Source organism: Pezoporus wallicus, unplaced genomic scaffold, assembly GCF_028554395.1.
Source record: "Pezoporus wallicus isolate ANWC-B61680 ecotype Strahan unplaced genomic scaffold, APGP_CSIRO_Pwel_v1 contig_360, whole genome shotgun sequence".
NCBI classification, from domain to species: domain Eukaryota; kingdom Metazoa; phylum Chordata; class Aves; order Psittaciformes; family Psittacidae; genus Pezoporus; species Pezoporus wallicus.
Genome location: NW_026640059.1, coordinates 5,273,799 through 5,300,676, shown reverse-complemented (window position 1 = coordinate 5,300,676; position 26,878 = coordinate 5,273,799). Strand labels below are relative to the sequence as shown.

General features: G+C 38.3%; 1 protein-coding gene across 1 annotated transcript; it reads left to right on the top strand.

Annotated features, from left to right (window-relative positions):
- Positions 1-322: 322 nt before the first annotated feature.
- Positions 323-24,065, top strand: GK5 (glycerol kinase 5). Its single transcript, XM_057417171.1, has 16 exons — positions 323-526; positions 1,557-1,650; positions 4,880-4,955; positions 5,377-5,470; positions 6,321-6,452; positions 8,005-8,080; positions 8,689-8,750; positions 8,841-8,914; positions 9,246-9,306; positions 10,424-10,550; positions 13,871-13,975; positions 15,334-15,419; positions 18,185-18,288; positions 19,575-19,634; positions 22,436-22,569; positions 23,889-24,065. The coding sequence occupies exons 1-16, from the start codon at positions 395-397 to the stop codon at positions 24,023-24,025; spliced, it is 1,554 nt and encodes a 517-aa protein (XP_057273154.1). The 5' UTR covers positions 323-394; the 3' UTR covers positions 24,026-24,065.
- The last annotated feature ends 2,813 nt before the right edge of the window (positions 24,066-26,878 follow it).

The window sequence follows — 26,878 nt, the reverse complement described above, 5'->3', positions numbered from 1 at the left end:
AATAGGGGCTGTGTTTCTGTTTCTGCTCTGTGTGTGGGATCCTGGTGCTGAGGGCTCGACTCCCCCGGGAACAACGCCACTTTGAGGGAGCGGGCGCGCAGGTGCCGCCATCCGCTCCAGCCTCGGGGCAGGGCCCTGCGCTGCCAATATGCCCCTCAGTGTCGCTCGCTTCCGCGGGGCCGCGGCCTCCTCAGGCCGCCCCGAGGCCCGCCTGTGGCGGGCGCCGCCTGCCAGCCCGGCGGCAGCGCCGCGGTACACCCCGCCTCCTGCTGCCGCGCTCCCCGTACCCATAGGTCGCCCGGGCTCCCGCCCTGCAGCGGAGCGGCTGTTTTCCCGCAGGCGGCGGCCGCCCGGCCGCACTCCGCGCTGCTTGCGCGCTGGGCCGCGAGGGGTGATGCCGTGTGGGCAGCAGGAGAGCGGCACCGACGCCGCGCGGTACGTGGTGGGGGTGGACGTAGGCAGCACGGTGGTGAAGTGCCACGTCTATGACCGGGCGGCAGCGGTCAGAGGCTCCAGCAGCCGGAAGGTGAATTCGCGGCAGGGGAAGGGGACAGCTGGCTTGTGGGCAGCAGCGGGCGTGCTTTGGGACTGCGCCTGCACCTCGCCGCCGGGTCGAGCGGTGGGACTCGGCGGGCGCGGGCAGCCCGAGGTGGTATTTGCCTCAGGAGCTGTCGCCGGAGTCAGGAGCGGCCGAAGGTGCCCGGTTCCCGGAGCGCCGGGCGGCTTTGAGCAGCGAGGTCCTGGGAGGCGGCGTGGGTCGGGGCGCGGCGCGGCGCGGGCAGCGTTCACTAGGCGTTCAGGTTTTGGTCGTGAGTGGGCTGGGTGGGATGGGGTCGGCGTCCTGAGGGCTAGCCTGGGTGAAATGAGCCTCCCCGACCGGTTGGGAGCCCCGCAGGGATGCCACTGTTGCCCCTCGGCCCGTTCCCGTCTGCCTGTCCCTGTCGTATTGACTACTCTCTCTGCAAACAAACCGACTTTTGTTAGTAGGGCACAGCTGAGACGCGAGTAGGACCTGCTCATGTCCCATTTATGTAACAGCGCAGTGTGAACAAGCCTTAGCTTTGGAACTTGAATTTCATGCTGCTTTTGTTTTGTATGGCTCATGATTGTAGGATCAAGATGATCTCCAGAATTAATTTTTTTATTGATAGCTATTGCAATGAAAAGGTTGTAGCAAGAAATGCAAGAAATCTGATGAATTTTTGGAGATAGAAGGGGATGTTCCGGGCAGAGCTGACCCCCCTCTCACTGGAAGACCATGTGGTGGGTGATCCTATGCCTGCTGTGCTGTGCTGGTTTCCAGTTTTGAGACCCAAAAGGGATTTACAGGCTCCCCAGTTCCTGGAGCTTTGGGCTTCTTTATTCCTTCTGATCTGAAGACCCACGTTCAACCATGTTTTAAAAGTGACAAACTGTTGTTTCTTCTCTTGCAGTCGATCTGGAAAATAAAAAGAAAAAAAGAAAAAGCAAAACCCAATGTATTTGTACAAACTTTCACAAGAATGCTGTTTGCTGTGAACTGTGGATTGCAACAGTGCTATTTCTTTCATCAACAGGTGGAATCACTTTATCCTCGTCCTGGATGGGTTGAATTAGATCCTGAAGTGCTATGGAGCCAGTTTGTTGGTGTAATAAAAGAGGCTGTACAAGGTAATGGCTTGTAGAGTTTGGGAAATTACTTAATTATTCATCAAAATTAGTAAAGCTAGTTAAATAATGAGATTCTTTTTTTAGAGTACTGAAAGTTCCATTACTGAGCATAGGTCTGCAACATGCTTTAAAGCCTATTCAATCATTATGTAAAATAGGACAGTTCTTCTCTTTCACTGGGGCTAGATGAAGATTGAAAAAGAACCAGGAGCAGTGTGCATACTCGATTTACACGTGAGTGCCAGTACCTTGTTGCTCCAGCTTTTTTATGTTCCCTTCCCCAGTGTCTGTCTTCCTTCCTCCAGATGCCTCTGTGTACAGAGTCCCCATTGTTCTGCTGGTGCTTTGTGTGTATGAATGTGAGCATATGAGAGTGAAAGCAGGGTGCTGCATAGCTGTGCTTGCTCATTTACAGTCTGACATTCCTGCTTTTCCCATCCAAACTACAAACATTTCTTACCATCCAATTTCTGTATTGTTGTTTTTCTAGTTGTACTTTAGCCTAAAATTTTCTAGTATTCCACACACGAAACACACACAGTTCCCCTTTCTACCAAACTGCTAATAGTTCAGGGAGTTTTTTCCCCTCTTTTCTGGATACTGTTCTAACAATGCACCTATTCTACAACTCCTGTAGCTTTTCCCATTATATTGGCTCCAGTGTTCTGCAGTCCAGCATGGATCACTTTCTGTGCCACGCTGATGCTGTGAACTTTTCAGTTGCACCCAGCTCACTTTCTCACAGTGCCCCAGCCTCCTTGTCATGTGTGTATTGCATCATACAGCATCATTCAGTATATCATCATTCAGTGCCTAAAGTTCCTTCTGTTCAGCCCCTGTGCAGTTTGGTCTCCAAGCGTTGCTCTGCCTCCAGCCTGTGTCAAGGCGAAACTGCTCTTATCTCTTCCTTTGGAAGACAGTCTAGGGGATAGGGAAAGTAATCATTACTAGGTGTAAACTGCAGCTGGTTATTTTGGGCTCTTGGTCTGTTTTCTCAGCGGTCGCAACTGTTGTCACAAGAATAGGAATGCCGACTCAACCCCTGAGGACTTCACTAGCTTCCTCTGTTCCCGTTTTGTGGGGCAAACCAGGAAGCAAGGTTTTTTTCACCTGGTTTTAGAGGGTAGGATTTTCTCGTGGCCAAGCTGTGTACATTGTTGGCAAGTTATTTTGAAGTGGTTGTGTAATGTAAGTGAGTGTAACCCCACGCTGCTGTCAAAAGGAGTCCCGCCCTCCTTTTTGCAGGCTTGTTTCAAGTCCATGGCAGTTTCTTGAGTTAAATCAGTGTGTGGTTGTTCACGCCAGGAGAGCTTTACCAGTGTTTGTGCTATTGCGAGAGAGGGTGTGGTAGCAGGGGCAGGAGTGACTGGAAGCAGAAAGAAGGCATAGGAGCATTTTAGTATACAGGGCTTGTGGAGCTAAAATACGTGATTTCAGGCACAGATGGATGAGCTGTTGTAGTTCAGTGATACCCAAAGGTGGAAACTGTTTCTGGCTGCACGGTCCCACCCCTCTGTCTCTCACTTTGGTACTGGTTCAGCCCTTCAACCCTTCCAGGAGACAACTTAGCTGAAAAATACACGTATGTCTTCTTTGTGTGGTTTTTTTTAGTCTTGAATGGAAGTTAGTCCTGCTCACGAGGGGTCGAGAGAACATCATAGTGACACAGGAAGGTAGTGGGAGATGCAGGTTGTGGAGATGGAGAGGAGTCATTAACACATAGTGAGCTATGGTTGTACTGGTATGGCTTTGACTTCAGTTTAGACCCAGCTGCTACTGAAAAAGAAATACCTCTGTTCTCAAGCCACCCACTCCTAGGTTCTCCTCCTGTACACTCCCACTGCCAGCAGCACCTGTGCAGGCAGTTGGAGCAGGTAGTCTTGCGAAAGCACCAATTTCATTTTCAGCTGACTGAGGGCCTTGATACCGCTGCCTGCAGGAATGCGAAGACAGTATAAGGGAAGGTGCTGAAGCATGTGTAGAGATGAGCAAAGCAGAACACGCTGTTTCTGTATGAAACCCTATCTGTAATTGTCACCTAGAGGCTATTGGCTGTAGAGTCTGCAGTATGTATGCTTACACAGATGAATAACCTCACACATGAAAGTTCAGAGAAGAACTTAATAAGCACAGGGACACATATATTAACTAATATATAAGCAAGGGACAAGGGATAATGGGTTTAAACTTAAAAGAAGTTCAGTTTAGATAAAAGGAATAAGTTCTTTACTGTGAGGGTGGTGAGGCACTGGAACAAGTTGTCTAAAGACGTCGTAAATGTTCCATCCCTGGCAGTGTTCAAGGCCAGGTTGGACAAAGCCTTGGGCTACATGGTCTTAAGTGTGAGGCATCATGTGGTAGGGGAGTTGGAAATAGATGATCTTAAGGTCCTTTCCAACCCGAACTATTCTACGATTCTGTGAAGTGTACTTAACCTGTGATTTCTTCAAGTAGGGGGATTGAGAGCCCTGCAGAGTAACAGTACTTTGGACAAAATACTTAGTCTGTCATTTAAGTGCAATCTCTTAGTGTATACTTTTTTCACATAATTTTGCTTCTGGAAGCATACATGGGTGTACGTGGGAAGCTAACCAGAGCTGCTTTGAAAATAGCTGTGGACATGTATAATTATTTACAGCTATATATACATTAGAAAAAAAATGTTCTGTAACAGTTATTTGAAGGTAAGATTTAACAGTAAAATCGGTGTATACCCAGATGCGCTTTTTTATACTTCTGAATTTGAAGTATACTTTTCATTCACTGGTATGTGGCTTAAGAAATTTGAAAGATTGCTTAAGGCATGCTTAAGGTGAGATGTGTTATTACCAAAGTATGTAAAAAATCACGGCATACTAACATTTCACATCCACCCATGTGAAATGCAAGTTTTAATTGATTATACAGGCATATGTAGCCTGCCTGCCTGTCTGTCTCTGGGGTTGTTCAAGTAAAGTATCAACAGGCCTTTCAGAAAGAGGAAAGGGTCAGTATGCTACAACTGCTTTTGTAAAATATGCAGGTTTATTTATGTGCTTTGGAATCAGTTACCTCTCTTAGAGTTCTCTAATATTAATTTTAGCTACTTAGTTGGGCATTCTGTAGAGATTTATATTCTTTTAAATTATTGTTTTCCTAAGTATTCTGTAGGTTTTATAGTTACATTTGAAAGTTATTTTTGTTTCTTCAAGTAAATCCTTCTTTAGTATGGTTTGTTTTTATCTTTTAGCTGCGGGACTTCACATGAGGCAAGTTGCTGGTCTTGGCATCTCGACACAGAGAGCAACTTTCATTACATGGCACAAGTATGTATATTCTGTGTTGCTTAAAATGAACTTGTATTCATTTGTATTCATAGACTGGGTGGAAGCAGACTGTAGAAATGTTGAACTCCATCAAGTCACAATCTGCAAGCTACAAATGTCAGTTCCTCATGTTCTCCTGTGTTTGCACAGCCACTCCTTACAGTAGTTGAGAACAGTCTATAAGTATATATCCTTTTTGTTTTGTTCTTAGTACTCTGGAAAAGATGAAGAGATACGTATTCTTTAATTCTGGTGAGAAGTTTTATCCTCAAAACATCTACATACCTAATTCCTCAAATCCACCAGGAGGATATGCACTGAGTGTTAAGTGTCCTGACTGGAAATGGTGAATTATGTTGCAATTTTTGTGCGGTGTGTGTTCTATAGTTTTAAATGAGAATGTTCAAATGCTCTTTTTCAGGAGGACAGGGAAGCCTTTTCATAATTTCATAAGTTGGCAAGATGTAAGAAGTGCTGAACTTGTGAATTCATGGAATAAGTCCCTTCTGCTGAAGGTAAAACTGTGCTAAGCTGAATACTGCTTGGACATGTTAGAACTGTTTCATTTTTATGAGAAGTAAGGGCTATATATGAAACGCTGCAAGTATCCTGTTAATATGACATGCTGAGGCCTAAAAACCAACTGAGCAAGATTACCATGAAAGGTAGTGCTGATAGCCTGCAGGAAATTGATTATGGGGAAATGCCTAGCATGTATTTTGTTGCTTTTTAGTCTCTTTGTTGTTGTTTAGTCTTTTTAGTCTCATTTTATTACTTTTTAGTCTCTTTGTTAGTCTCTAAAATGTTGCATCCTAACACTGCTGCAGCCTAATTTCTTAGGTGTAGATAGTTCTTGGCAGTGTATGTTTTGGTTTTGGTTTTTACTGTATTATTTGCTCAGATTATCTATAGAAAGAACATTTTATGTTGCTGATGGCTTGTGCTTCATACTGTTAGAAGAGAAAGATTTTCTCCAAGTGGAAAAACTGAAGTTACTTTTCCTGTAAGCGGAAAATAACTAGCACACTCACAATAAGTTCAATTCTTGGGTTTGCCGCTGATTTCAACAATTGCATGCAGCGTGCTCCTGTAGGCGACCTGTCTTTGTAACGCAGACCAGTCTCTATGAGCGTGCTAGCAGAAGTCAGTAAAACAGACTTGCTCTGTACCCTTTCCTGTAGTATTTGTTGGGAGAAGGCCATTTATTGAAATCCTATGTGAGGGTTCTCTTAACAGAATTATGGCCTTCTGAATCTAATCTTACATCAGCAGCTTTCATCTGTGTTGTCATCCTTTAAAGATAACTGATCAGAAACCTTTAAAGGGAGAGATTAAAACTGATGTAACTGTTTTCTTTTCAAACAGGTAATCCATATTATTTTTACAGTGCTTCATTTCTTGACTGGGAATGATCGGTATTTAGCACCAAGTTTTCTTACTTTTTCAACACAACAAACTTCTATGAAGTTGTCATGGGTTTTTAAAAACATAAATGAGGTAAGCTGGAAAGGGAAAGTAATAGCTTTCTTAAGCCATAATAATGGATAGTGACTTAGGTTGGTTGTAACTTCTTCAGTTTGGTCATGCATGTTCTTTTCCTCTGAAGAAGCAGAATGAAAGACTTGTATCTGTGGTAATGTTCAAAGCTTGTCTACGTAAGTATCTACTCATGTTTATATAACTACTTCTTCTCCTTCTGGAAATGTGTAGTAATAAACTGTTTTCTTCATACATAAGAGACATAATAAAATCACCTTATTGCACTTACACAGTTAGTAACTGTACTTTGTTTTAAAGTTGCTTGCTGTCTAGTTTTGCATGACAGTTGCATTTATTTTTAACTGGCACGCTTATCTTTCCACCCTGCATTATTCCAGTGTTTGCAGTTTGACAAATTGAACAATCAACCACTGTCATCCATTTATTCTGCATTTTATTGTACTGTAAATTGGAAAACAGATATAAAATAAGTTTTGCTGGACTATTCTAAAAGACTAATGAGCCGTGCACTATTTGTTACTGTATTATTTGCTCTAATCTTTACTGTTTTCCCTGTTTCTTCCTGTAATATTTATAACTTTTGTCATTTATTTCCTGTGTTAATTTTCAAGTTATTCTTTAAGAAAATGGTTATTGTCCATTTTGTACCCTGTATAAAGAAACCCCCAAACCTTCTGAGTTTTGTCTGGTATTTTCTGTCACAAAACTAACTCCTGAGAAGCTCAAGTATATTTTTTTACTGGCATGTTTTGGTTGGACCTGACGCAAATGTGAAGTGTGAATTTGGAGGATTATAGAATTGAAAGTTACATAGCTGCTGAGGTTTTGATGAGAGATGAATTTTTTTCCACATTTTGTCAGGCAATGATACTTAAAATGTATGACTATCCAACAAAGAAGCTCAAAAATTCATGGCTGTTAATTACAGAGAATAGTGTATTCAGTCATGTTTTGAGTGAAGTTACATATGTTCTGTATATGAATTCTGTAGTTGTACACTTCTCAGTTAATAGAAATTAGATGAAACCTGGATTACCCATTTTAAAGGGGAAAAAGATCCCAAGGAAAATAACATTTTGAACCCTTTGCAGACGTCATAAACCAGAAAACAATGGTTACAGGGACCCTGTCTATTTTAGTCAAGCATATACACTTATTTTATTTCTGTTAATTTTTTATTCAGGTGCTGTATGCTGGACCTTGTTTTCTTTAGCCACCACTCCTTCACCACTGCTACAGTTGTGCCTATAGAGTTTCCCTTCTTAAAACTCTGATGTCACTTCAGTAGAAGATTAATTGCTTTTATTTCCCTAGCAGCAATTGTAAGAAGCCCTGCTTATTCTTTGTTAGGAGCATGGCTTGTAGGATGATATTAATTAAATAGTCAACTCTCCCGTTTTAGAAGAAAAATTGGCAATCGGAGGCTTATTTTCTGGGGGCATTATCGTTAACCACAAAGAGAATGAGAAAAGGAATTGGGAAATATGTTCTTCTTTATTGTACCCAGTTGTAAGTACTTTTTTTCTTTTTTACATATATTTGTTCCCAGGCTGAAGAAGCTGCCAGAAAAAATAACTGCTGCTTTGGAACAGTTGACACGTGGTTACTGTATAGATTAACTAAAGGTGAATGTTTACAGTTCCTCTTAATAAAACATACTGGAATCTAAGTGATGATGTTCATGACTGTCATTGGTATATCCTGGAATTCAAATACTTTTTTGACAATTAATGTGTTTTTATAATTGATGAGTATTCTAATATATTTACTGTTTAAAAAACCCAACCTTCTGGGTTAAATATTCTTTGGGTCTGTCTGGAAGGATAGGCAGAAAGGGAAATAAATACTCAGTGTAATCAACCTTTTAGGTGTTTAAGATTCAAACAGGGCTCCCAGAATTACTTTGCCTCAATTGAAGAAAGGTACCTGTGAAAGCAAAAGAACAAAGAATTGTTACAACTGCGGAAGAAGGACAAGTTCTGTCCATGTTTTTAAAAGTACCAGCTCTCTTCTAGCCAGTTTCATGGGGGTTAAATAAGGTAGTTAATACGTATATGTTTTAGTGAGTGGCAGGTAGAGTTTGTATGCTCATTGTATCATTATGATTTTGCCTGTAGGCACTCACTTTGTATTTCTTGGGAACCACTGAGATGTTTAAAGGAAAAGTATGTTTAAAATTACTTTTTAGATGTTTAAAATCTTACTGTGTTCTTTGTTTTGTTCTTTATGGTAGGTTCTGTGTATGCTACAGATTACTCAAATGCCAGTGCTACAGGTGTTTTTGAACCCTTTACGGTATGTGCTGTTCCAAAAAAAAATGTTTTTGCTATTTATTGTGCTTCTGAGAGAATTGCTGATATTTTTATTTTTTCCATGTAATTTCAGAAATGTTGGAACCCCACTTTGTGTAATTTACTTTCCATTCCCATGTCTATTTATCCACCAGTGAAAGACACAAGGTAACTATGAAGGCATATTGAAAAGAACGTAACTGTTAAATTAATTGCCTTTAGAAAAACACTGCATGCTTGTACGAGCAAAGTAACACATAGCTGCACCAAAAAAACAAAATTATTTTTATATGCAGGTGTACTTTTTTTTAACACTACATGCGAATTTTAGTTTTACTGTTGATATTTCTTAAAGTGATAGTTTCAATGCCTTCTTTACAATAAATAGGTAGCATTACCTTTCATATGTGCTGCAGACCCAGCCCTTAGATATCTATATTATGTTTTAACAAAAGGTCAGTTTAGTGTTGTGATATTTCTCCATAATGTTTGTTTTAAGCTTCAACTTTGGATCAGCTGACTCTGAAATATTTGGGGTACCTATCCCAATAATGGCAGTGGTGAGTTTTCTTCCTTAAATCTGTATATTTATACCTATATTCTTTTAACCTAACTTTGATTTAATGCTTGCTTAGTAAGTATTCTCTATTCCTTCTGTATAACTACAGTAGAATTGGTTGTTGACAGCTTTAGGGGAAAAGGAGAAGAGAGGAATGAGAAGGGATTTTTGGAAGTTGAGGTCCATTAGGATTAGATGACCAAATGATTAAGCATTAATTTAGGACTTAACAAAGCTGGTTTCTATTATAAACTCTGGTAATCTGTCTCTCTCTGACTTAAAATCAGTTATTCTATATGAAGTTGTGCAGGGGGGTCCATTCTGACTTGACTTCAGTATGACTGTACACAGATGTAAAAGTATTTACTAATAAATCTACTTGTGGTACCTTCTATTTCTTTTTTCAACTAAAAATAAATGGTGAATACTATGTTCTTGCCTCAGTAGTTATGATTTCAATAAGAAAAACCCATTATTTTTGTCAAGTGATGACTTGTAGAAAAATCTGCTTGGATTGAGGTAAATGAAAAAAAATGTCACCTAGCTAACATGAATTTCTCCTACTATTTTCAAAGAATTCTAGGCTCAATTTATCTGTAAATTTGCTGTTTCACCAAGGCACAAAGAGACATAAATGCATTTAGTAACCATCATTGCTGAAAAAAATCAGCATGGAATAATTTGGTACAGGGAGGAGTAGCAGGATAAAAGGAATGTGAAGCCTCAAAACTTCGAACTTCGACTTGCTACCCAGGGGAAGAGGAATTCAAACCAAGCTACCCTCTTGTGCTCCCTGGTATTGCAAATGCCCTGTTTATCCTTGTCAAATACTAAACCATAGAGTATTTCTTTTTTTTCCATAACATATTTTTTAGTGTTGCAACCCATACTACATACATTCATGTTGTGTCCAAACCTGCTGGAATTTGATTCTAGTGATAAATGTGACTGTTGGAATGGCCTGCATTGTATATGAGCCCTCTCTTAATGCTCAAGTCCTTTCTGAATGGTTATTTTTATTCAGAACTCTGATATGTTTGCAGTAATATTTTTAAGTCCTGCAGCATTGTAGATTTGTAGTTGATAGCTAACCTGTATTGTTCTTGTTGGTATGGCAGGTAGCAGATCAGCAGTCAGCTATGTTTGGAGAATGCTGCTTTCACCCAGGAGATGTTAAACTGACAATGGGAACAGGTGGCTTCTGGAATGTGAATACTGGAGAGCATCTTTTTGCATCACGCAGAGGTAAGACAGTGAAATTTTGGGTTTAAAGTATTTCATGTGATTCAACAGCTATAAATGATGAGGGTAGGAAAAAGGATAAAACAGGGCTATGCTTTTCCTTCTGTGTTTAGCTGTAGAAAAACAGCTTGAAATTGTTTTCAGAACAGAAGACTCTAGAAATTTTTTTTTTAGAAACACAGATCTTGGTTACCCTGAAATACGCTTCTCAAGAGAATTTAAGTAGCATCACTAGTAATTATGTCTGCTACCTGCATCCTTGTTTATTTTCTTTGGGGTTTTTTGGTTTGTTTTCTTGTGGGTTTTTTGTTTGTTTGTTTGTTTGCTTGCTTGTTTATTTTTCTTTCTTTCTTTGGTTTTGGTTTTTTGTTTCTTAACCTGTTCTTCTTGATAGCAATATTTTAGTGTTGTACAGTACAGATGGAGAAAAAGGAGATTAGTTCTCTGGCTTCTCACATCAATTGTTCCAGCAGGTCACTGTAAGTTCCTTCTCTTCAGCCCTTATGCTTTGAAGCACCTGCAGCAGGTTAATACAGGATTAACAATATTTAGTTTTCTTTTAAAATACTAGAAATGAGCTTCCCAATATGTTTCTAGGTTTTAAAACTTTGCTATTTTGGACATTTGTGGTCTGTCGAGCTTGTTAATTTGTCATAGATTGCTATTTGTCAAGAGGTCAACAGGCAATGCTGAAGTAAATTTGCCTGCACAGTCTCTCCGTGTGTCCGTCATATTTTTAAAGAGTTACTAATTTTGGAAAGCCTGCAATTTAAAATGGGAGGGGTAGATTTGGGGTTGAGGACAGCAGTGTGCTAAGGAAACTTTACGAGCTGAAGTCTGGAAATACCTTGGCAAATACATAAGATATGTCAGAACTGGATAGCATAGATACTGAATTCCCTATGAATGTAAATGCTTTTTAGGTTAATTATGATGATCTGGTGATCCTTCTACTTAGGAAATCATATATATGTAGTCTGTATATAACGTGCTGTAAGGTTTTTCTGTTTTGTTTTCTTCTAAGAAAATATTTAGCTATTGTGATAGGAGTTGAAATCTTTAAGGCAGTGCTGTGAAGCTTTTACTGCTTTAGGGTGTTACTTACATTAAAATTATTTTCCCTATGTTCTTTGGCTGTTGGGTGGTATGGTTAGTGACACAAGTTAAGCACCTATCTTTGCTCAGCACCAGGGGCATGAAATGTAATGTGTTCATTCTTTAAAGTTGACATATGTATTTAAGACTGCAAGATGAATTCCCTCAGCATCCTTGTGCAAGCTGTTCATTAGCTGCTGTTCTAGTTTCTGGTCTACATTTAGTTGCTATATATGTCAGTTTCAAAAAAATAAAGTGGTTACTTCAAGAACAGCGCTTGTCACAATTCAGTGATGAAAGCATGTTGTATAGATTTGAAATCTGTCTCCCTCAGTCTGATAGTTCTAGGTAACTCTGGTCATGCCAAGTGTTATGTTGGTCCATCCTTGGAGGTGGATTCTTTTACACTACTAGAGACTCTTGGTGTGAGTGTCTTTAGGAAGGCCACCTGATGGACTTCTTTGTACCTGATAAGTTGTTCCTCTCTTGGACTTCTGTCTCGGTGAATTGCTGGTGTTGCTTCCTTGCAGCCTTGCCTTAGGTAGAAAATAAAGATTGTAAGGGAGCCCTGCACCAATGATCTGAGATTTATCACGTTTTCCTTTCAAGAGACAAATGCAAACTTTAAATAGGTGCTGCTGATTGTTTCCATGGTAAGCACCAGAGTGCCTCCAGCACTAACCAAGTGTCTGCAATTGCACTAGTACTACCATGCCACACTTTTGAGCACGTGCAGGCAAACTGGAGATGATTCTATGAGGCACATTTGTGTACCAGCAAAGTCACCCTGAGAAAACAGAGATAATCCTGAGATCCTTCTGATGCTTTTCTGGACCTTTAGTTATTAGGACTTGTTTACCTTTGTTGCATTACCGATGTTCTCTTAAGTCCTGAGCAGAGTCCCATAAAGTCTGGGTGCTCTCTTTACTCCGGCACTTACTGAACTTGGGTTGGGTGAAGTTTTTATTGCTGTGCCCACTGAATGCTTATCGAGTCACCTGAAAAACCATTTGTCCAGCTGCATTACCAGAGAACATCTACTGTTCAACTAGATAATGAAGTCTTTTTGAATTAGCATTAAAAGCAGCACTCTGCAGGACTCTGCTATGTTCTTACTAGTACAGGCATCAAACAAGAAGGTCTCTGTGTTCACACTGACTGTTTTTAATAGCATGTCTCGAAGTTTTCAGTGTTGGCATGGGGAACAAAGGGGAGAACGGATTGTCAGGTTTAGCCTATCATATCTTCAAGCAGGCAGTTCTATGAAAGACACCGTACTGTGTTTTCAGATAAACTAACAGTGCTTGCCCTATGTATTTCTGCCTTTCTGCTGAGAGAAAAGAAAAAAGAAGTTATTTTGGTTTTGGGTTTTTTTTTGAGTCACTGCAAAGCCCATTCTAGTTGGAAATCCTAACTTCCTGAAAATCCCATCATGTACACCACAGAAGTGCTACTTGTTTGTAGTTATAGACAAAGCATGTCACCAAATATTTTTAAAGAGTTTGAATGTTTCTTTTATTTATTAGGCAAACAAACACACAGGTAGAATGATGTAGTTAATTAGCAGTAGCCTTTATTGGGGACAAGGATGGGCAAACTGGGAAACTTGTTTTTTGCTTTCTATGTGAGGAAGCATTGCATAATGAAAAGGAATAGAAAAGGTTATCACTTTTATCCTCTTCTATGAGTAAGATCTATGTTCAAAGCTCATGCTGCCTTTGTGTGTGTGTGTGTCTGTCTGTCTGGTTTAGTGTTTGTGCTTCCTATTTGAAAGCCCAGTCTTCATGTTCTATGTTTTGGGGAAGTAATTCCAACTTTTTAGAAACCATTGGGGAAAACTAGATGGATTTAAAACAAATGGGGAAACACTGATAAATTTTTAAGTATACACAATCTCTTATTATAATAAAAAAGTGCAGATAACTCTTCTGTTTAGCTTAAAGAGGGTTTTTTTTTTTTAATTTGATAGTGTTTTGGGTTTGTTTTTTGTTTTTTAGGGGTTTTTAGGGTAACTATGGTTTAACTAACTTGCTCAAGTCTCTTGTAATCCTATCACTAAACTTTTAAGCAATACTTTTAACCTCCATCAGTGACATTTTTCAAGCTTGAGTTGTGCAAAGGAATTGAATAAAAACTGGAGTTTTTTGTTGGATTTCTTAGGGATGTGCTTGTTTATGTTTTTCTGGAAACATTTAACTGTGTGTTTTGTTTCATGGAAAATAATTAAGGTCTGTATCCACTGATTGGTTGGAAGATTGGGGAAGAAGTTGTTTACTTAACTGAAGGCTGTATTTCAGACATTGGCACTGCCATAAAATGGGCTCAGGATATAAGTAAGTATTCTTTAATTTTATAGAGGCTAAAATATATTATTACTTAAGAAACTTTTAATGGGGACACAGTTATGTTACCGGGCTTGGTTTTAGTATCTGTAATTGAAGAAACTAGCGTAAGTGTTTTGGACAGTGGAAAATGATGTGTCTCGTTAGTAGATTCTCTGCTGAGTGTGTTTGCTGCAGGGAGTCAGCTCCTTTTCAGACTCTGCCTCTCAGACCCTCCTGCCTGTGTAGGTGAGGCTCGGCATGGATGAAGATGAGACATATAATAGTGATAAAAGTTTGGAAATAAAAATTTCTGTAGCGAGACAAACCTGGTTTAATGCACTTCCTTTAGTGGGATAGTGGGATCAGATCCCTTCTAAGAGTTTTGAAAAAGTGATATGGAATATCAAGGTGAAGTCAATATTTATTTATTTTTTCTGTCCTGGCACAGAGACACTCTATATAGTTCAGTAATAGCAAATACAGCAAGAAGGATTAAGGCTTATTAGTCTGGGCACAGCAGAATCCAAAGCTTTCAAATAAATTTATGAAGGTTACAAAGGTAAATTGAAACTCCTGGTAAGTTACCAGGATGGGTTTTTTAAAGATAAATAAAGTTAGATTAACCTGATTTATTTCTGATAGGAGAATTTACTTTTTAGACAAGAAAAAGCAATAGATCTCATTTACAGGAGACCTCTAATTTTCTGTACAAACAAGCTGTGTGGGCACACAAGGGCATTATTAGTTGAAACTACAGAAGATGGGCATTAGTACAAGAATTGCATGTGGGTGAAGAACGAGCTAAAGAAGGATGTCTGTGGAGTTGTGAAAGGAGGCATCTGGCTAGACAGAATAAAAATTTGTGTCTCTCAAAGAGGTAATATTAGGACCTAATTTATATTTATGTGTCAGTCACTTGTAAAAATACTAACGGTGCTGATACCATATTAAGGACTTTCTCTGTAGTCATTTGGTGCTTGTGCTTACAGTAACAATATCGAGGGAGGATAACATGGTTTATGTTTTGAAAATCTAGGTTTTTAAATACTTAGGGTGCTGTTGTTAGCATTGTCAATTTCTGTTTATGTCTGTTTGGAAAGCTAATGACCTCTTACAGGTTATGAATATTAAAAGCCTATAGCATAACAGATACAAGAGGATCCTCATAATAGGAGGATTGCAGACATTAGAGTTTAGTCTTCATCTGAATAGGCTTTTGTTTTTAATATGAGAAGTGATGATTTTCCTTAGAACATGTAGTTTGAGAATATTACAAAAGGAAAAGTCTAACTCCATTTTTTTTGTTTCTTAATATATGAAGAAATGGAAGTAAATTATAAAAGAGTATGATTTATGCATTTTTACAGATCTTTTCACCAATGTAGATGAAACAGCAAAAATGGCACGGAGTATTGTTGATTCTCAAGGCGTTTGTTTTGTTCCAGGTTTTCAGGTAAAATTCTTACTATTAGTATAATTGAGAATATAATTTTAATAACCTAGCTAAAATTTTAACCTCTACCTGTTTACATCTTGTCACAGTATTTATTCTGTACTACTCAAGTTCCTGTTTTCTCTCACCATAATGCATTGTTGTATCAGAATGCTTAAACACCATCCTGCCCCATCAGAAAAACCTTGCAAAATAGGAAAATTTTATCCATTTTGCAGATGGAGACCTGGGGGTGACAGATAAACTAAAAGAATTGCCCATAGTGAGTCAGGAAGTGCCTGCAGAGACAGAAATTGATCCCATAGTTCTTTCTGCCTCATGCAGAGCCTTCACTGAGAGAGTACTTCTAAGCACTGTCCTAAAACAATTGAAGATGTAGGTTGCAATCCATCAGAGTATTCAAACCTATCAAAATATGAGTAAGATTCTGTAGTAAGATTTAGTAACACCAAGTTCTGATGTTACTAAAAGCCAAGGTACTTTTCCTGGGAATGGTCAAATTGAGTATGGTAGACTTTTCTCTTAGAAGGCTTAGTAATTCATTAGTTTGAATGTTACCAACCAGCCCATCTCTGTTTCTAAAACTGGGGGGGGGATGGGGGGGGTATTTATTTATTTTTTTTTCTTCATTGGTCAAGTGCACTACATTGTTTGATCGTTCCCAGGACTAGTGTTTTTTCTAAAGAAACATAACGTCTTTAACCTGACCTTTGTGTAAGCCCCGTATGTCGGTGGAATGAGGTAAAGAAAAATTTCATTTGTGCTGCAGGTAGCCCAGGTACCTTCTCTCATGGTAATCATTAGATGTATTTTCAGGTATAGAGCTTGATTATGCTAAAATGTTTCCATTTACTATTTACTGTGAGTAATTGTGCCACTCCAAATTGCAGTATTCGCAGACAAGAATCCCAAGGTAGCAAATGTTAGTATGAATCCTCTTTTGGATCTGTAATTCTATTAATATTCAAGTTCTAGAGGTGTTGGTAAAACTTGTTTTTATTCAGTTTTTGTTTGGCTTTGTTGGTTTTTCTCCCGCTTGCTTTCCTAACACTATTTCCAGAAGGAACCCCACCCAGTTTCTTGGTAAACATTGATTCAGTCTCTTTTTTTCCTAAGTCTAATATTCCCAGTCTGAGTTTAGAAGCTGTACTTAAACCTGAATGGCTTTCTCTAACCATGACATGTCGCGACCAGTAATAATATGGATAGTGTGGATTTCTTTGCCTTTAAAAGATCCTGCTTATTCCAGTGGACCATGCTTAGCTAGTGGACTCACAGTAGCAGAATGCATATCAGTTTAGAAACTGAGTGGATTAAATTGCATGAAAAGGGACATGAACAAAGTTGAACACTTCTGGGACTGTAATGTGTCTGTTTAGCTTCACTGGGTAGATGCTAACACAAACTGATTTGGTTATAACGTTTCTTAGACCTCAGAATGATAGTAGTTAGGGAGGATACTTACGAAACTCGTCTTCATTTCCTACACAGAGTAAAATGTTTCTCTACTCATCCATATTAAGGCAATAAGAACAAGTTTTCTTTCTTACTGGATTCTACTGCTGTGGTACAGTACACTGAGAGGAGCATCACTGTGAAAGTGTTTTTGAAATCAAGTGAATATGAGCATTAATTGTTTTTCCTTTTACTCACTCTGCTCGAAACATGGCTTTGCAGGCTTAATTTGCTGTGGTTAATAGTTACAGCAGAAACTTGGGACTCTTCATTGGAGTGTATGCATGTATATATGTATCTATCTGTGTATGCATACACACATATATATATACACTGCTACTTTTTTCTTTAATGATTGATTCTTTCAAGATACTCACCCTTATGTAGAATATGGTCTATACATTTTAGTTTACTACTTTGTATACAAACATCTGTAAACTTGGAAGCCATGAATCCTTATTATGCTACTGGGCTGGACAAGTGGTTCCATTCTTAGAGTTGGAAGGTACTTATATATCAAAAAAAAAAAAAAAATTCTTTGACTTCAGGACAGTAGTTTCTTCTCTTTGGGAACTTTTGCAAAATGCCAGTTCTCATTTGGCTGTGTGTACCTATACATACATAATTTTTTATATATATATTTTTTTTATATGATAGCATTTTCTTAACTTACTTTGCAAATACATGTGTGTGTATTTTATAAGCATGAAATTCAAACTTCTGGTAAATATTGTCATGATTGATTTTAGCACAATACAGCTGGAAAGGATTGTTTCAATTTAAGAATGTCTAGAGTGAAAATGAGATTTAACAGTTGTCACAGACCAGCAAGCCAGTATTTTGTGATAAAGTTCAGAGGAGTGGAAGGGTAGAGAAGAGATTCATCAACTGATCCTCTAGTTCCCCTGAAAAAAAAGACAACTTAATGACCATTAGAATTTTAGCTGGACTCTATTTATCATTGTGTGTGTGAAATCTGACTAGAGAACAGCAGTATCAGTGTGCCCTGCCTTAGACACTTAAAGTGTATGCTATATGTATTTTCAAGAGAAGTCGTACAGGTTAGTGTTAATGTAGTATGTCAGTTTTGGAAGAAGCCACTTAAACCTTTTGCTGTTGAAAGAAGCTATGGAAATTGTTCACTGAGTTAGCTAAAATAACACTATATACCTCTTACATATTGTTTTCAATTTTCTTCTTTCACTATGCTGCCTGTAATTGTCGTAAGTTATTTTTTCCTTACTATTTGACTCCTTTCTCAAAAGCCTACAAATACGATTCACTGAACTCATGGTGAAATCTTTTTGCAGGTTTCTGTGAATGACCCATATTTATGCGCCTCTTTCATGGGGCTAAAACCTTCCACTACCAGAAACCATCTTGTACGAGCTATATTGGAATCTGTAGCTTTCAGGTATTGTTTGCTTAATTATCTTGCTTGTATTTTCTTAGATTGGCTTTTGTTTTGATCAGCAGTGTTAAATGGACACAAGTGCAGTTTCTAAACTATAAATGATAATAATCTATTACTGTTACACTGAAAAGAAGCCTTAGCTGCTTACCTTTCTTTTTTTTTCCACACCTTACAAATAAACTCATGTATATTTATTAGCTCAGAATTTTTATTAAGTAACCATATAGAGATTCTTATATTAGTTTCTGCATGTTCAAAAAATGTTTTCTGTTTGGAGTTTGCCTTTACTCTTCTGACAGTGTCTTGCCAGAAGCTGTAGCCCACTCCAGCTGTGGTTAAAGAATCCCTGAAGCTGGAAGTTTTGTACTAGCTCTTTGACTAAAGTTTGAAATGTAGGTGTTCTTATAAAACACCACATCAGTAGCTCATAGTGGAACAGATTGGTTCTGCCTTGCAAACCCACCCAGTATGTCTTGAACTGAAATTGAATATGGTTTGAGCCTGATTCACAAGGCACTGTGGGCAGTTAGGGAGCACTGAGATGATTCCTTCCATCTAGTCACGACCTTTGCTTTGGCATAATAACCTCCAGCAAAGAGGCAAAAAAGGATGTCTGGAGGGAGGTAACATTCTCAGTTGGTACAACGGTTTCTAATGCATTATTTTCTGCACTGCAAGAGCGATGTGAGATGCAGTAATTCTGCATTCCTGAACTGAAGCGTGGGTCTCTTGAACAGGGAGGGATATTAAGAGTCTCATCTCATTCAGATACCTAACTAGAAAAGGGTAGAGATTGTGGTTAGATTTTCTCCCATTAAATGAAATGGGAGAACAAGTCAAATTTACATTTACAATTGACTTCAGAACAAGTCAAATTTACAACCTTCATATGTTCCCTTTAAGAACAGCTGGAGGAACTCCGATTAACACTCTATCAGCCTACTTTCCTCACCCTAAACCTCTTGTTACATCAACAATTGCATCTTCTCTATAGAAACCTATCAACAATTTCCATCAGGGGAAAACATACCTTGTACAGTGACTTGCTATAAAATGAGCTGTAGTTTAGCCATACTTGTGCCTTTGTAATGACGTGTGACAAAACCAAGTTTCAGTCTTTTTCTTTTTTTCTTTAATTTATGCATTCTGAAAATTCTGTTAGCTATTGCAGCAGTTCTGACACAACTGAGGCATTTTTTGCCATGTATTTTATTTTCTGACAATGTAGATACTGGAAACACTTTATGGAATATATAATGTTAATTCAACTAAATATTTTTTTAAAGAAACAAACAGCTTTATGATATGATTGTGAAGAAGATACGTATTCCTCTTCAAACAATTCGGTAAGTTCTGGGCAACTTTTAAATTTGATACATGGAAATTTGATTTTAAATAGGATGACATTTACTGTGCATTTTATATTACTGTAAAACTCCTGCTGCTGAGAAATAAATGATTACCAAGTCAAATGTTAATATAACTTAAGTGGAGGTAACCCACAGAAGGGTTGGTTCTTAATTAAGCTATTGCAATTGGTGATTGTCAGTGGGTGAGTAATGAATAGTTCTAATTATTCTAAAAAAAAAAGAAATAGAAGTAAAAGGCAAATTAATGTTTTCAGGTAGCACTCCAGTGCATATGGCACTGCCTACCACAGAGGTGATTCTCCCCGTTATCATTCCTTCAGGCTGAATTTTTTTGTGCTGGTGGTCTCACAGACTGAACGTGTTTTTTTAAATGTCAGTTAAAGCTGGACCTGTTTGTGAGGAAGACAGGATATTTTTACAATTCAGTTGTTAAGGTGCTGGTTTTGCTTCAATTTTTGAAGAAGAAAATGAGTGACATAGCCTTGATCCCTAGATCATGCTTTCATGTCTTGGAAAAATTACCTGCATTACGTGTTGCTGGAAAGCCGTGTTGCACGTTTAGGTAGCTACTTCGTTTGAACACATTAGTTGTCTTAAGATCAATCCCTCTAAAACTGAGAAAGCTCTCCAAAATTTCGCTTTCTGGCAGCCAGGGGTCATTGTGATACCATGGTCAGGAAGAGTGAGGAAAACGTTCCTGTCCCTCTTGTGGCTTTTTTCCTCATACCCATGTAAAGGAAGAAGTAACCTGTCGGGCACGTAAACAGCTGAGAAATCAGACTTTTGAGTGGTGAAGGGAAAATGAAAGTACAACGTGGATGGAAGTAAATGTTTCCGTTTTCTATCGGATACTGGGGCAAAGTAGGCAAAGAGGAAGGAACAGCCAGGCTTGGGGTTTTAATGCAGAGGAAAAGATAAAAAGTACTAGAATTTTTTTTTTAATTTATTTTATTTTATTTTTGTTACATAGCAAATTGCATCCAAAATTTGAGAAGTTGTATTAGGACTACAAACTGAAAAATGGGATGTGTGGAAGTACTGCCTAGGGAACTGGAGAATTCTGGTCCCATTTACATTGTAATGTACTTAAAATTGTATGATCATATTCTGTTTTATTTATTAATATAAAATTGCTGTTACATATAGTTGACAGTAATAGTTAACTGCATCAGTAGCAGTTCAGCTTGTGGGTTAAGCGTTAGAAGATGAGGTACCCGTAATGTTTTTTTTCAGTCAGGTTGTAAATGGCTTCCTTCCCATCCTCTTATCTGCACATCTTCAGTATCTGTCCTTCTGATTTTTTTGTTGTTGTGTTTTATCCCACAAATATGTTTATTCCCTTTCTACCTATTGTGCTGTATCCCTGGTTTCTTCTTGGTCTCTGGCCCCTACAAGCTCCTAGAAAGTTGTTTTCATTGGTCCTCCACATTCCTGCTCTTTGACTGTCTCAACACCATCAAGGAACAGAGAAGGAACTGTTAGTTTCAGTGCTCATGTCCTGTGTTGTAGCAGTATGCAGCAGCCTTTACAAGGATGATTCTGGTGGTTCCTGGAGTTCTGGAATGTCACCTATTGTTCTGAGAAATAAGACATCCTGTCAAATGGAACACAGGAACTTTGAGCTAGAAGATGTGTGGATTAAATCTTCAAAGTATCTTCATGCAAAATTGAGCTAAATGTGAAACTGGTCATTTGGAAAATTTCTTTTTTCCCCTTGTAACCTGAATCAAATGAATGTCTTATTTTTACAGAAGGAAAATATATGTCACTGGCACAAAGAGGGTGAATTCGCCAGTTAAAGGGGTTTATGCCACAATATAGAAGTGGTAACCCTGCTTAACTGTTTGTACAAACAAGCAGAACCCTGTAACATTGCCAGTTGGGCAGTGTCCTGATTTTACTTTCAGAAACAGACAGAACACTTATGCAACAGTTTTCTGAGCCACCACGTAATATAGAAGATATCTAAGCAACTGTGATGTTTTATTACCAAATGCTTTCTATAGTAGTCAACAGTAAATGTCTTTACTGGACTACATTTGATAGAACAACAGCTTCATACCTGGCTGGTATTGGAGTCCAACAGTATAACAAACCAGTCCATGACAATTCAAAGATTGCTTTTTGTTCTAGCTATATTTTGTTTGCAAGACTGGTTACTTTGCACCACTTCTAATCGCTCTGAGATGATTAAAGATCAGCATTGATAAGTTCTAGTTTTCTCCATTAAAGGGTCTCTAATGTAATGCAATTAAGAAAATAGGTGAGTGAAAGCCTCGTTCTCATCTTCTTCATGAAAAGAAGCAACTGTGATGTAATTTTAGCTAACTAGTACAAAGATTTGATAGTAATGAAAACAGTACTTTTCCAGATCTGAGAACACTTGAAAAGGTTTATTTAAGGTATTTAAGGTAATAAAAACAAATTTTGTCATGTTGTGGTGATCACTATGGAAAGGTTCTGTTATAAACCCCAACATTTCAACCAGAATGATGCATAGTTTTAGAAGACAGAGCTTATAAAGCTTTTGATAATGTGTCTGTCCTGCATCCCTGTCTGTCTAGCGTTCCTCCCCCATTTTATAGGCATTCTTTTTCTTTTCCTAGACACCTTGTGCTGGCTTCTAAATTTGCCATAAAATGGAAAAGCATTTGTGCATGAGTGAAAGGAAAATGTATGCATAGGTGTGAAATCCTAAAGGTGTTTTCTGAAATGTTGGCAATAAACATTTGAACTAAATGCATTTTTTTTAACTACTTCTTCCCTTCTCTCTATAGAGCTGATGGAGGCGTCAGCAATAATAGTTTTGTCATGCAGATGACTTCAGATTTAATTAATAAGAAAATAGAAAAACCTGTGAATGCAGACATGTCAAGTCTTGGTGCAGCTTTTCTAGCAGGCCTTGCTTCAGGTATGTGTACGCTTAAAGGGGTTTTGTTTTTCCCTTCATAATACATATTTGTAAATATGGAAAAACAGAAAAAAACAAAGCATAATTTCCGATAATTGTGAAAACTTCCCATAGGATTACTTTAGCCATTTCTGTGGGAATTCAAGATAGGTAGTTTTTGTGTGTCTCTGTACAGTGCTTTGTACCCATGTATTTGTGTTTGGTGGCCCAAAGAAACACATAATGTCAAACATAAACCAAATCAAGGACCTTATTTATATTTCTGACACAAGGTCATGATTTGCTGAGCCATTTTATGCTTGGTTAGTTTTACATAAACAGTGATGGCAAGTTTAATGTGAGAAGTGCCTGCATAGAGGTCTGTAAGAGCTGTTGACATTTAGAAGGATGTAGTACTGGAGAAGAAGGAGGTGAACCCTGTCTTTGCTGCCTCCCACTTTCTTGACCTGGACACTTTGTATCCCTTCCCAGATTCCCACTTGGAGCAGTTCTCAGTGGGGATGGATCATGTGACAAGGAAGCTGCTACACTTAACCTGCAGCCCTGTCATTCCCACTGAAGCTCTGTCCTATCATCTGAGAACCTAGTCTTTATTCTTTAAGGTTTTCACAGAAATAAACACAGTAGAAATACAAAATAAATTATCAACAGGGGAAAAAACCCACCTCTACTCACACAATATTATTTTAGATAATTATCCAGACTTAAAACTGCATACTGTCAATGGTTTTGCTTAATATCCACCTACAAAATATATTACAATTAACTTCATTAAATTGCTCCGATATGTAAGTAACACAACTGGAAGATAAAAACTATATGCTCAGTAAGACTTACTCAGCAGTTAAAACTGTAGGAAAGCTGCAGCTCTTGTCAGACAAAAATGCTTAAATAACCTAAATGAATCTGAATACGTAACACCAGATGATTTCTGCCATGGATGCAATTTTTGGGACAGTAGGAAAGCAGCTAGAGCAAAGTCTTGGTTTCTGTGTCTTTTCTTCATTGAGAGGGATCTGCAGCCAAAAGCACAGTGTGGATGAAACCTAAGGGAACTTCAGTGTACCAGAGCTGTTCCTTGGAAGCCATCCCAGTTAGGCAGATGTACTGTTGTAAGGATTCCAAACAAGTGGATGCTATTGGAAAGGAGTTTCACAATGTTAAAAATATGCTTCCCTCTGAGAAAGTTGTTGGTTGAGTAAAGAAAAGCTGTCATGGCTTCTTACTGTGTTTCTGCTTTGGATGTCTTGGAAAAAGGTTAAAACAACTCAAAATAACATATTTGCAGCTGAGCTTGAGAATGAACTTTCTGTTTATAGGATTTTGGACTGACAAAGAACAATTAAAGAAGCTAAGGCGAATAGAAGTAGTTTTTGAGCCCCAGAAGGACTCTGAGGAATACAAACCCGCTATGGATACCTGGCTACAAGCAATGAAATGCTCCCTGCACTGGTAGAAATTGACATTTTAATGATAGAGGAATTGAAATGGTTTAATTCATGTTTATAACATCTTGACAGTAACGGGACAGTAAAAATCTGTCCCATTTGAAATTTGTGATGGTATAGATACAAAATTATACAGTACTCCAGTTACCCCCCCAGCTGCTAGATTACTTACCACATTATAATGAACCGTCCTATCATCCCTATGACAGCTGTCCTCCAGCTGCAGCATTTGTGTCCCTTCAGTGACCTCCTCTGGGTGGCCCAGCTGCTTGAATCTTCCCCTGTACTAGAGATGGGGAGTCTTTTTTCTATGATGGGTTTTCTACGGAGGAACTCACCTCCCTTCAGATTTTTAATCTTTGGTATGTTAATCATCAGGGAAGGGTAAAAGGCATATATACTCTTATGTGCCTTAATAGGCACTTTTAAGAAACTTTAAATGATTTTTGGGGGTTGGGTTGTGATGAACTTGATGGGATACAAAGATATTCTCTGATTAGTAGCCTGTTACCACCTTTTGGTTGACTTCATAAGGAAGCATTTGACCCAGCTCTGTCATGACATTTTTGTGTACTTAAATTTAAGATGAAATACAAAAGCAAATAGGCTTTCAGTAGTCCATTTAAAAAAAAAAAAAAAAACAGAAAATCAGGATTTTTGTAGCTGATGGTTCCTATTTAACTTGCAGAACTCTTTTTTTTTAAATTTGCTAAAGACCAACAGCTACATTATCTGGCATGGCTAATAAAAAGACATTAAAAGTAGTTACAGGAATGCTGTCTAACTTGTAAAAATCTATAGCATTAGTATTTTCATACTATTAGCTAAAGGGAAGTAAAAGTCTATTTTTGAAACTATTAATTTTACATTTTTAAAACAAATCATAAGAAATGTGTAGTTAAATATTTTTATGTATTTGTTTATCACTAATCGTAAATTACTCTAATTTTTTCAGGTGTATGTGTAAATAAAAAATGCAAAATTATTAAACATTTTTGATTTAGAATAATACCAAATCCAAGCTGTGGGTGACTGTGTTCCACCGACACTGGAGGAAAGAACTGTTTGTAGATTCAACATTATTGAAGAGGGCAAAGAAACTATCATCACTTTTTCTTGTGCTGAAACATGGAAGGTCAAATCATCCAACATCCCCTCAGTTTCTTACACAGCCATCTACCATGAGTTGGAACATCTACTCTAGCTGTGTTCTTCTTCAAACTACATCTCGTTTCCCTGTCACCCTTAGCTTAATGTACCATTTTTCATATTATGTTACTTTGTCCTTCAACCTGTTCTGCATATTGGCACATTCTTTTTTAATCTGGGTGTCCTTCAAGTTGCAGAGACCATTCTCTCCTGAACCTACTTTATGGGAATTGTAAACTGAATTCCAGAAACAGGTCTGTCTGCTGATTTCTGGTAATATGGCAGGCTTTTTGTTTGTTTGTTTTCTTTTTGAACCATAAAATGTGGCTGTCTAGGTGCCAAGAGCCTCTAGTCTATTGATGAGGTTAACTCCACTCCTCTGCTGGCTCTGAGGTAAGAAGAACCTGTAGTTACAGTATAGGTGGAACACTCATTTTGCTTCAACACCTGTGTTCAGCTTGTGATTATTTATTGTTATCTCAACCTCACTACTAAAGAAAATGCTCATGGGCAAGAAGGTTCTACTAGGCTGAACAGAAGGGCTTTCAATCTGGCATTTTGAGTGAAGTTTGTGCCTCAGTCACTGGTGTTCTACACTTTGTTCTCACGGAAGGAGTTTATTTTCATCAGTCTGCCTAGGGATGACATCCACCTATTACCCTCTTGATGAAGTCTGCTTGATGTGTGTTCACTTAATCTGTTGCGTTTTGGGCTTGATGAGGGTTCTCGCACTGTTCCCAGACAGAGCTCTGATGGGAGCTGAATCAGATTCCGTTCAGATCGCTTCTCTGAAAATAACTCTGAAAGTAGCCACGTGCCTTGTTCTGTACCTTTACATAGTGGTGGTTTTCATCCTGGCCATAGAACAGCTAGAAAGACAGAAGATACCCAAAACATTATACAGTCTTCTTACTCAGTATCCTAGAAGGACCTATTCTGGTTAACTTTTTGTTGCTGTTTAATTTGAAGCAGAAAATTTAACCTGTTTTCCTTTCAGTAGCCTCAAATCTACAGGAGAGAAACTTTACTGCAAATTAAAGATGCAAAAAGTCCTTACTCTAGGCACCACCCCAGCCTTTCAAATGACCTGAAGAGCTGTGTTCTGTTGTGGAGAGGCTCAAAGTAGTGAGCAAGTCATTCTGAAATGAATGGTGTGTCTAAGTCTACAAAGATGGAGCAGCCTTTGGAGGTGAGGTTAGAGTATCTGCCACAGCTTGTGATGTGCAGCTGCCCAGAGAACAGACTGATTGGCATCTTGAAGAAATCTGGTTACTGATCATTAAGCCTCTTGCTTACCTGTTACAAGAGTAAATTATTTTACCTCCCCAGGAAATTTTTTATGTGCTGACCCCTTAATTGATTGACCTTAATAATGAATTTGAAATGAGATTTAGGTAATTAGATACACTTTTGCTCGCACTTCACCATCTCAATTTTTCCTAAACAGAAGGACATTAAGACTGCTGTAGAAACTCACTCATACTAACCTTTATTTAAAGTATCACAGTTTTTCCTGCTGCCCTTTGGTAAAGATAGTCAAGGTGGTAATACAAAAGTAAAAAATAAATTAGTTTGATAGTAAAGATAGTAATACAAAAAAAATATATAAAAGATAAATATTAACGAGTTTGTAGTTTTATAAAATTTCAAGAGAAAATAATAAATTATAATTTTCATGTTGCACTGTGATGCACCTCATCGTACATATGAAG

What these genes read in the sequence shown, in the direction of transcription:
- GK5 (XM_057417171.1), top strand. Translation starts at nt 395, where the DNA reads ATGCCGTGTGGGCAGCAGGAGAGCGGCACCGACGCCGCGCGGTACGTG. An exon ending in ATAAGTCCCTTCTGCTGAAG is followed by an intron (nt 5,471 to 6,320) that starts GTAAAACTGTGC and finishes CTTTTCAAACAG; the next exon opens with GTAATCCATATTATTTTTAC. An exon ending in ATTCCTCTTCAAACAATTCG is followed by an intron (nt 19,635 to 22,435) that starts GTAAGTTCTGGG and finishes TTCTCTCTATAG; the next exon opens with AGCTGATGGAGGCGTCAGCA.